We start from the raw sequence: 11,561 nt of genomic DNA, 5'->3' as shown, positions 1-11,561 counted from the left end.
AGACACAGTATAAAAAATTTAGCTTTAGCTCTTCTTGGCACATGGTAAATGCTCAGTACATTCTATTATTATTATTCCCTTGAGTCAGTCTCTGTGTCACCCTCTATTATAGTCTTATACAGTAGGTTTTAGTATAGTTTCCATCTCCCAAAACTAATTATGTTACATTTTTATTAAAAAATAATCCTTACTTATCTTAAGTGCTGCTCTATAATCAGTTGTGAGTTGTGGCAAAAAAAAAGAAAAAAAGAAAAAAAAGAAAGAAATTGTTGATAATACCCTCAACATTGAAGTTGGTGGATAATTTTCTTAAAAATATACCCTAGGAAGTTCACATTTTTCCTTTCAATACTGTCAGTTTTACTTGTATTTGCTTTTGTAAGTGGGGGGGGGGGGTGGCTAAGCAATAACTCTGAGTCAGCAGTTGCATGGGACACTGGATGTTCCCTTGAGTTTGCTGCAGGTGGCTTCTATCTTTCACATGTGGCAGCTGAAGATGACTTTACTACAGAAAAAGATCCACTTCTTAACAGGACACACCAGCTTTTCATAATGGGTTCTAGCCCAGACTCATCTCTAGCACTTACTCCTCACTATTTCTTTTTTTTTTTTTAATTTTATTTAAATTTAAGTTAGTTAACACATATTATTAGTTTCAGGGGTAGAATTCATCAGTTACTTGTAACACCCAGTGTTAATTACATCAAGTGCCCTCTTTAATGTCCATCACTCAATTACCCCATCCCCCCCCACCTCCCCTCTGGCTACTCTCAGTTTGTTCCTCATAGTTAAGAGTCTCTTATGCTTTGCCTACCTCTCTATTTTTATCTTACTCTTTCCCATCTCTTAGATATTTATCTATGCTCTTCCCTCTGCTTTGGTTGCCTGCTCAGCTACCTTTCCCTCCTGTGAAATTTCCTTTCACTGTTCAAGGCCTGAGTCTGGACATACTATCTTCTCTAGAATGTAGAATGTTATCTCTTCTTCAGCTTTTTTTTTTTTCCAAATTCTTGTTTTGATCAATCAATGATGCCTATGCCCATAGAGCACCAACTTGGCTGTCTTCCCACAGCCTGCATTACTCTTTAAAATTCTGCTAACACTCTCTGGGATGTCCTGTCTGTTATCTAGGAACCCCATGCCAGTGAGTGTCACCTCAGGAAGACAATGATAGGTACAGGTGGCATAGTAGACAGCACATACTGTCACCATAGAGAAACTTAGACACATTCTAAGAATTGCATCAGGTCCTGAAGTCTTTGATAGATTGGTCTACTGTGAGAAGGCTGACTGGAAACAGGAGATTCAGTTCTTTGAGTTTATACTTAAGGCCCTTAATTATTCAGGAGCAGCCTTGCCAATTATTTACCGTATATAATGTCAGTTTCCTTATCAAGAAAATGGGTTTGATCTCTGACCTGCCTGCCTCCACAGGATATTGTGAGGTTCAGATGAGATCATATGTTCTGGAAATTGAAATGCTGGCAAGGATTTCTATGGTTCCCCTTAAAACTTGGGGTAAAGTCACAAACTCTTTAGTGTGACACAGATCCTCATCAGCCTTACTTGTGTCTCCTCTCTACCCTCTCTTCTCTCATAGCCAACCCTTCTTCCAACTTCTCCCTCAGGCTAAACTATATTAGTTTACCTATGCTGTCTCTTGCGTGAGAAAGAATGCCTTTCTCTCTACCCTCTGCCCCATCTTCATTCAGCTTGGGTCACAGCTTAGACTGTTCTAAGGCAGCTTCCATATAGACCTTCCCACCACTCTATGAGAGGCATTCTTCTTTTGTACCACAACAGAACCTTGAACTTCCCTCACCATGGTACCCATTACATTATATTACAATTGCCTGTGTTCTTGTCTGTCTCTTCCATGAATACTGGAAGCTCCATGAGGACGGAGACCATGTTTGTCTTGTTCCTATGTGGGGTACATAATGGTTGCACAAATAGTTTGTGAATAAATGAAAGAAATAAAGAATGAGAGAATAATGGGATATTGTGCCCCTGTGAAGAATCCTTGCAGTCTTTTGAGGTGGTGGGGCTCTTTCACAAGTTTTGTATTCACACTTACCACTATGTATAGGCATCAAAAGTCCTTACTTCTGGGGACAAGAGTCACTGCCCAGGTGGCAGGTGACATGCCTTTCACAGTTATCTGCTGTTCTGCTGGCCTATTTTCTGATCTGAGACTTGAAGTACCCAATGGGGATTGGAGGGGGGATGCTATTTGCAGAGTCTAGCTTAAGTCAGCTTTCTTGGCACAGTCTTCCTGGTTGGCAGCCAGTCCAAGTTCCCCAGATGACCTTCTCCTTGCTTGAAGTACCCTGGAGAAATAGTTGAGGGAAGAAGGCAAGTTGTGCTCTCAAGAAATGGTGGCAGGAGAATCTGAGAATGTGAATCATCTGCATCTGCCTGTTAACTAAGAAACCTACATTGTCATACTTCAGTGTGTTTTTAAATGTTTCTTATTGCTTTTGCAGTTACTTCTCTAGCTTAGCCAATAATTCTTTCCTTCTCTCACTGCACCCCCTACAATGGGCATGAAGAAAACCTCTTTCAGTGGATGGTAGGTGAAGTAAGTGCTGTGGTTGGAATAGAGATTCTTGAACTGTATACATGAGAAAAACAGATGAGAAGCAGAGGATCTCTTACCAGGGTTCTGAACAGGTTTACAAATTAATGGTGAAGATTCTCAGGTGACCTGCCACCCTAGCACACTGCCTGCAGGCATATGAGGGGACCAGAAGCTGGATGTTCTAGGTCTAGTCCCTTAAGGACAATAACACATCCACAATAACATTCAATATTTCTTTTTTGGCCTGGATTCCTCACGTGAAGAATGTTTGGGTTAGATGCTAAGACCCCTTCTAGCTCTAAAAGGCAGCAATTATCAATCAAAGATTAGCTTACTCTTGTCTGAGAGATGGATGTGAGAAAGTTGGGGGGGATATGGTAAAGTCCCAGACTGGTTGGGCCTGAGGCATTTAATAGGCTATAAACTCACTGAAAGTATGGACTGTAGCTTGCTTAACTCCTAAGTATCTCTGCTGTTTATGAGATCATCCAAATGATAAAATTATTTCATTTTTGAGCCCTTACCTATCAGTCAAGGGGTTGACATAGGATTCAATTGTTGTTTTGACCCTGTGCTCTCCAGGTATTTAAATTTTTATTGAGCACAAACATGGGGGTTTTAGTTCCAAAACTATGTGTTCTAGGGATAATGAAATGCCTATTCCTTTCCCCTTTCATGTCATGATTAAGAAAAGCATTACTGTAGTTTTCAATAAGCTTGGTTTTCATATTGGAAGGGGCTTCCCATTTTATCTAGTCTTATTCCACAACTTCAGATACACTCATTTATGTATGAGAGAAATAAGATCTAGAAAAGGGCAGAGAGTTGCCCAAGACCATATAGCAAGTGAATGCGGAGGTCAGAATCCTAGCTATACACTAGCTATATGACTATGAGCAAGTCACATATTGGACTCTGGCCTCCAGGCTTTTTAATGCACCAGATGCCATTGTTTCTCTGACATCTGTGTTTTGCTACACCTTGGAAAACTCATGGTGGAGGCTAACTACCTTGTTACTTTAGGCAGGGACTGACTGGTAAATAAAACCAAGTAGGGTGGCTATTAGATCACTCTCTGTAGGTACAAGAGAACTAAGCTGTGGTGGTCAGAGGGGTCTTCTGGAGGCAGGTTCTGACACATGTAACACACAAGCATATATATTCTCCATTACTTAGACACACATATCCCCCAAATCTCATGTTTTCTTCCTCTCTCCATCAAGCATTATGTTCAGGAAAAATTTAAGAAATCCATTCACTCTGAGGGGGTCAATGACAAATACATCTCAACTTGGGATCCCTCTCAGGGGTTCTCACAGTTTAACAGGGAACAAAACAAAAGCATTCATCTCACCAGTTGGATTGCATACATTCTTATGGAATCTCTAACCTGGCGTGGGAGAGAGACATTGTGACAACCCATTACAGGTGAAGACAGTGAGGCAAAGAGAGCTTTCATATTATTCCTTAAGGTATATGTCACACCTCATTGATGGTCTGTATGTTAGGCTCAGAAATTCAACTTGGGATCTCATTTGGTATCCAAACTTGGAAGAGACAAGAGACCATTTTGCCTAAACCTTTGAAAATCTCAAAGAAAAGGTGGTCAAGGACAATATGGCTCTCGAAAAACAGTGAAAATGTGAACATGCCCATTCTTTATATGAAGCTTGGCAAGAACTGGGCAGTGAAGCTCCTAATCAGTTTATGTTCCCATAAGGATGAAAATGAGGGTGAGGGTGAACAGCTGGGTTTTGTGAGTCTTTCCCCTGTTTGACAAGCTCAGGGTTTTTGATGAGAGGTTGTAATGGGTCTGTGCTTTCTTAGCCCAGACTCTTTGATATTTTGGTGGTCCCAGCACAACCTATGCTAGGGCCAACACAGGGCAAATTTATAACCCCTGTGCAAAGATTTTTTTTAAATATGTGAAAATCAACATAGCATAAAAGGCCACTGGGCATGATACCAACTCTTGACTTCAATAAAGACAGCTAATAAAAGAGCTAATTAAAAAAAACTCTGATGACATTCCCCTGAAATTTTAGATGGTTTTGTGTTTTAACAAATTAACAGTGGTGATAAGAGGACATTAGCAGCTTTTCTTGAGTCTCTTTGTTAACAATAACTTGAGCCTGCAGTCACAACAGGGGCCGTGGCCAAGTTTTAACTGGCAGACCATTTTAAACAATGGATGACATTTCTGAAAGCAGAGACAGAGACAAACCCAGAGTCACACATGTATTCCAACAAACAAGTTTCTGCCATTTTTAATCGTATTTAGAGTGACAAAAGATTCCAAGATTACAAAAAAAAAATAATAATAATAACAGAGCACTAGGGCTTGGGGCTGGTCCTGCTACCCAGTGGAGGCCAAGTGCCGCTGTAAGAACTGAAGCCCAATCAAAAGAAGTTTTAAGCAAAATTAATGTTTCTTTAAAAAAATCTTTATATGATGCTTTCTTTTTTTTCTTAATTTTTCCCTCAACATTGAAAATTAATTCTTGCATCTGGTTGCATTGTCTGCTCCCTCTTGCCGCCAAATTAATCTCAAAGACAGCACAACAATGTCACATCTGAGGCACTCCCTAATTAATGTCCCAGTCTAGGGGAAAGCAGAAAGGTGTCATTGAATGGTGAGAAGTCTCTTTTTTTTTTTTTTAGCTTGGGTTATGCCAATGGTGGCTACTCTCAGCACCTGAGTGACTTATGAGATAGGACAATCCCACAGGCACTTCACTACAGGACAGTTAGCACCAAGGGCTAAGGTTGGGAAAGACTACAGGCCTGGCCTGCCTGCAGTACAGGGTAAAGAGTCCCAAAATGTAAAGCAGCCTCCAGGGAGGGCACCACAAGAGAAGCAGCAATTTTTTAGGAATTTCTTTCCTTTGGGGGTACATGTGTGTTTCAGTTTTGGGTGGCCAGTGGAATCTGTAGCCGCCTAACAGCCAACCTCATGAATTAGTGCAGGTGGGGACTGTTTTAGGCTACAAGGGCTACTCAGTCCACAGCTTCTCATTTAATTCTATAAAAGGCTAAGAGACAGGTGTGGTAAGGAAAGGGATCAGGACTCCTATAATACTGAATTGGGGTTGGTAACCAATCAATGCATACTACCTACTTTCTGGCTAAATCGAATGGGGATAAATCAAAACTGTGTCCAAGGCTGTTTTTCCCTTTAAAAGTCTATCTGCTGAATTTAAATACTTATCACTAATTTATGGGGGCAGGGACATTCCAAATGGTTTGTTACTTCAGCATAAGCATCTGAGGACGAGGAGTGACTAATGTGGAATTTTCTGCCTTCACCTAGAGATGGTTTAATGTTGGGAGGCTCTGGGCAACAGACCCCAGTGTCAATTTCTTAATTAAGAAAAACATCTCTACCCAAGGGCAGAGATGGACCTGCATCTATAGAGATACAACTTCTAGTACACTGACAATTTTTTTTGACAGATAAAAACACATTTTCATTGTCAAAATCTTTACAGAACACATCCAAAAGCAAAATTAGAGCATACAGACACCCAGTAGCAAAAGCACCTCAGTCATAGGTGAGTGGATTGTGTAAAAGATGGAGCACTTGCTCCAGGTTCCCAAGTGCAGGAAACTACCTTTTTCTTACAAGGATGGTGAAGAACAAAGAATGTTTCTCTTTCTTCCAATCCTCAGGTCCCATTAGGGGTCCATCGGTTAATCATTTGGGTAGGTCTTTGGCCCCAAGTCTGGGCCTTCTCTGTAGGAAATCCCAGTTGATTCCAATCAGTCTTCACCACCCTTTAAACATTCATCTGTCTTGGGCTAGTAAAGTGCAATACATCATGTACCCTACTCTTTTCCCCCTCTGCTCCTCCGTTAGGCCTACTGGTAAGGCCCCAATAGAGACAGAGATCTCTTAGTTATCTGATCAACCCAGGTATCTTTTCCATTCTGAGAGAGTTTCCAAAATGTAACTGTAGCCTCTCTCACAAGTACATGGTATCAGTTATGACCTGGAACCAAATATAAAGGTGCAGAGAAAGATAAAGCTATCAGAACACTTTATAACTATATATATATAATTCAATTTCAAAACATGGATACAAATACTCATTTACAATATATTTCAACCTTCTGCCTTAAACCCAAGAGAACTTTTTGTGCCGTCCAAAGTGGGCAGAAATGAATATTTCTGCCTGCTGTCCCTTTAGTGCAAAATATAGTCCTTTAAATGCTCCCCTTCTCATCAAGGGCTTCACATCTTCAGATATGCAAACATGGACACTAGCAAACACAGTGGCCAACAGCTCCATTTCCAACCATGCAATAATGGAGCTTTAAGAATTTGCTCAGCGACTACTAGAGAAAAGGAAAGCTAGTTCTGCTTATAAAATCACATAGTGAAGGACCTATAAACCCAGTTTTTTCAAAATTGTCTTCCACTTTTCTAAGCATGTATATTGTTGGGGGGAAAACCCATGAAACTCTTATAAGTCAGTCAACAACAAAGTCCTTTAGTCTGTCTTTGGGTAGTTCACCAAAGAGGCACTTATGCTTGTTCCCTCCCTGCTCTTAAATTTTGGTATCTTAGCAGATACAGTGTAATCTTTGGTTACATAATGTGATGCTTTCATCTCTTTGTCTTTTTTTTTTAACTGCTTTCAAAGATTTTCAAAGAGATTAGTGGTGAGAAACAGACCTGCCTATAAAAGGCAGCAGGGGCAGAAACTTCCTTTTACAAGAAAATGCACATGACAAATGGCTTATTTTGACTTTAAGTTTGGGATTTGATCCTCTTCTTTAGCATTCCTGGTTGTCATAACCCCTTACAGGGGCTTGAGCACAAAGGCCGCTCTTTTGGCCTAGTGCCTTCTCACCTGGGCAACTGGCACAAGATAATTAGTAGTCAGCCTATTGTCTCCCCAGAGCCATGCAGGGATGGTTACAGGGCTATCTAGAGAGTCTCATGAAGTGCAACCCTGGCACAGGGATGGAAAGGGGTAGAGGGAAGTGGCTTCAGCTTTTGAGCCCTGCAGAATATCAAAGGAGAAAAGAGGGCAAGACCATATCTGTGCTGTGGTTAATGAAACAAACAAACAGAAGTTACTTAAATCTCAAAGTTAGATCATTCGTGTAGTGTTACTATCATGTGGATGATGAAACTACTTTGTCTTAAAGTGTAAATAGAATACTTCTTGCTACATAAGCCTATAAGTATTTAGAAGTAGAATATGGACAGAGAGGGACTCTAGCATAAGCACATTATTTCTCAACTTGGAATCACCTCAGCAACTATCCAAAGGACAGAAAAAAGCTCTTTTCCCTTCTGTTTTAGTGCCAGTGAACATTCATAAAAATATGTGAATTACTGATTTTCTTTTTCAAAGATATATGACAGAATCCTTCAAAAAATTACATTCTCATTAGAAAAATAATGAACTATCCAAGAACAATGATACTGTCTGTGGCACAGAAAAGTTATGGAACAAAGAACACAACCCCTGTTTCAGCTCAGAGACCAGGCCTGGGAGAGCTGCTCATTGATCAAGAGCTGAAACAGCCACAGGACTCTTTTCTTTGGTCACAGACTTTGTGACTCTGGCGGCTGTCTGTCGTCTAGCACAGATGGGGCCTGGTCCCTGGTGCTCCTTCGTTTTCTGTTCCTCAGTCCATCCCCATTGAGCACTGCAAACCTCTTCGGAGGTAGTTACCACGACTTGTCTGGTGAGCGATCCTCATCTTTCAGCTCACCAGGTGAGTGGGTCTAGGTGGCCGATCCTTCACGGATAAGTACAGTGTACCAACCACATCAACTGTTTGTACAGCAGAGTGCATGCAAAATGAGACTTCTGTCAATTACACTGGCAAGAACATCAATGACTAAAAGAAAAAAAAATCCCCCTTTTATCCATGGGAGAACAAAACCATACTAAAATCTCCTTCACTCACTGAAACCCTAACAGAAACACTAGGCCTAAAGCCTTGTTTAGGCTGTTTTCCCCTAGTCTTGCCATTCAGAAATTCAGAGTAGTTAGTTGTTGCTGTTTTTAACTACACTGCTGTTTCACTGATTTTTGGCTTTCACAAAAGCAAAACATATATATTCATAAAGACAAGAGTCACAATTGGGAAATCCATAAAGGTGAAAAATTTGGTGGTCAGAGAAATAAAAAGGAGAGCATCTAGTATTTACAAGGAGAGATATTAGAATGATATAATCAAGTCGATGTACCATAAAAGATGAAAATAATTTTAAAACAGATGTAAAGGAACTATTAAACTATAACCTAGCATAACTGAAAAGAGTGATGGATTTTTTTTCTGTTTAAAACAGCCAGAAGTAATCTTGTGAGCTTATATAAGCCAAATGATGTCCTAATGAAGAAAACCAGAATTTGTCTATCCTAACCCAGAAAGAGAACCTGTCAATTTTAGTTTTGTCCAGCAGTCTTGGATTGGTATACCACCCATCTTAGGTTCCCTGTCCCTTGTTATTTAAAGAAGCTGTTTTGCAAGTTCATTTGGCTATTAATATCAACACAGAAATCAGGGAAGGAAACACATGTAGATAATAGCATGTCACTCAGAAACTGTCCTCTCAACAAGTAGAGTGAATCAACTGAAATGGGCAGCTTGGTAACTGGCCCCTAATTTCTTGAATTTAGCAGATGAATATAAGAGCTAAGTAAGGAGGCAGTTGCCAAGATGAGAAAGTAGGCAGACATTCCCCCTGAACTCAGGACTGGGGGACAAAGTCAGCAAAAGAGAGGTGTGCCAAAGGACCATATGAAACCAGTGTCCCAGAAGCACACCCTGAGTTCATGGATGGCAGCCCACTAGAGCCATGCAAACCAGACCTTTCCAAAGGAGGTCATGGTTCTGTAGTATAAATGTTTCAGCTTCCCTCTGGCGAGGCAGCAAAAAAGGTGGGGTCTCTGAGTGAGTATGGCCGATGTCAGAACCCAGGATCAGCAGCAGAGGAGGATGATGAGTAAACCAACCAGATGGTGCCCATCTGGCTTTAGATTTTGCCTTTGAAGACTTTAATTCAGTAGTCAGATCCTCTTAGTTTCTTCTCTATTCTTCCCATGACTTCTGCAGGTGGAAATGCTGGGTGGCAAGGACAGCATTTACAGGGTTTCTGGTTCTAGTGTCTTCATTCTTCTCACCCTGGTAATTGAATTTTCTCTTTAACCCTGACCTGCATAGCCCCCTTTAGCTGCTCTGAAGGAAGAAGTAGGTATTTTTCCACTTGGTGGGAAGGTGTCGTCTCTAGGGGACAAGGGCAAGATGCCCAGCTTGTCCAGTCCCATCGATGCCTTCTTTCCAGTTTGTCCAAGGGCTTCAGAGATCTGATAGTTGGTGAAAGACATATGGTAAGTAGTCTTTGAGCTTAGTGGCATCTAGAGATAGATGTCAAAACTGCTGGCTTGCTAGCCTTCTTGGTGGTCACAGCTCTTAGCAGAGAGTCTGTTAACATGCCCAAATAAATGGACAAACATCACCACCATGGCTGTCATATAGTCTGGTGAAGTCCAGGCCCACAAAACACTGAAGAGAGGGTAAGAGGGAGCTTGCAGCTGCATGGAGTCCGGCAAAAAACATTCAGGTCTTTTAAAGATAAGGGCAAAGAGTGATCAACTCTTCAACGCCCTAAGCAGGAAAACAACCAACCAACCAACCAACCCACTGATTCTTTTTCCTCTTACTCGGGCCCCAGCCTCTTCCCTGAACAAATGGGAAAGCAGACCTGGCTCTGGATAGGGCCTTCCAAAGGGTCAGATCTCTCCTTTCCTTCTTATTAGTCTGACTCTTCAGTGCAAGTGGCCAAGTTTTGGCTGAAGAGAACATTCAGTTCAAAGCTCTTAGAAAAGCTTATTGAAAGTCAATTTGAGGGTGGAGGCAGAGGGTGAGAAAAAGGACTGGCTGGAGGGGAGGCATTCACATGCAGACACATTTTCAAACAAGAAGCACATTTTCAGTACAATGATTTGCACTGCAGTTAAAGAGTCTAGCCATCAGAGGCCAAGGCTGTGGGCAGGTACTGGTGATCCATCTGTCCTCTTTGTCCTCTCTTAAATCTGTCTCCTCCCTCCTAACTCATCTCTGGGGTCATCCTGCCCTCTAATGGCAATAGCCATTGGCAGAAAATAAAGTCTCCCAGGGAGACTAAACTTGGAAAAAAAAAAAAAAGGCAGTGACTCTCCATGGGCTTGCAATTTTCACCTTATTCTAGTCACTGTTGGCCTTTTGGGGGGTGGGGGGAGATTCTGTTTGTTTTATATTTTCTAAGAAGAAAAAACCCTACAGGACTTTTGGTTTTAGGGGGGGTTGTTTGTTTTGTTTTCCCAGATACTCAGCTCTCTAAACTTCCCGTGGCATTAGGTGAGTAAACGTTTGTGTGGCTGGCACACAGTGCAGTGCTATAAACAAGCACAACTTGACACTGGGCCACATGAGGATCATCACAGATTTAAAGAAATACAACACCATTCAAAACACAGATAAGAGCCATGGCGGGGAGCAGAGTCTGAAAGTGCCATGGGAGGGTCAGATAGGAAGGGAAAAAAAGAGAAAGGAGGAAAAGAGGGGGAAAAGTGCAGCAAATAGAACTCAGGAACATCTTCATGATAGACGATACATCAAAAGAGGAAATTCCCCAAGGCACTGCAGAGAAGTGGTGCAGAGTTATAACAGGCAGAAGATATCTGAAAAGGGGAGTGGGGTGGGGTGAGAAAATGGGTGCTTCCAAAGCTTCACTGTGTGTGGAAATAGATGGGCTTGACTTTCCCAGAAAGAATCTTGGGCACTTGCACAGAGATGATTTCTGCCATCATTTCTGGAAAGTCCACGCTCACCATGTGGGACTTGATTAGCAGGTCAAAAGTGAACTGATGCAGCTCTCGTGCAATCTGTAGGGGGAGCAATAAGAGGGATAAAACAGGCTTGACAAGGAGCTGGCTTCTGTCAGGCTCTAACCCCCACCTCTGATTTCTTCCTCCTT

The 11,561-nt window shown here is 41.6% G+C and overlaps 1 protein-coding gene across 2 annotated transcripts in view; it reads right to left on the bottom strand.

Annotated features, from left to right (window-relative positions):
* Positions 1-4,822: 4,822 nt before the first annotated feature.
* Positions 4,823-11,561, bottom strand: part of AR (androgen receptor) — a 206,626-nt gene continuing 199,887 nt past the window's right edge. For both annotated transcript variants that reach the window (XM_032329947.1, XM_032329948.1), the window contains one exon: positions 4,823-11,469. In XM_032329947.1, coding sequence (XP_032185838.1) covers positions 11,314-11,469 — 156 coding nt within the window. In that variant the 3' untranslated portion in view covers positions 4,823-11,313. The remainder of the gene's footprint in view (positions 11,470-11,561) is intronic.

Source organism: Mustela erminea, chromosome X, assembly GCF_009829155.1.
Source record: "Mustela erminea isolate mMusErm1 chromosome X, mMusErm1.Pri, whole genome shotgun sequence".
NCBI lineage: Eukaryota > Metazoa > Chordata > Mammalia > Carnivora > Mustelidae > Mustela > Mustela erminea.
The sequence above is the reverse complement of the archived record's forward strand: the minus strand, read 5'-3'. Positions and strand labels throughout refer to the sequence as shown.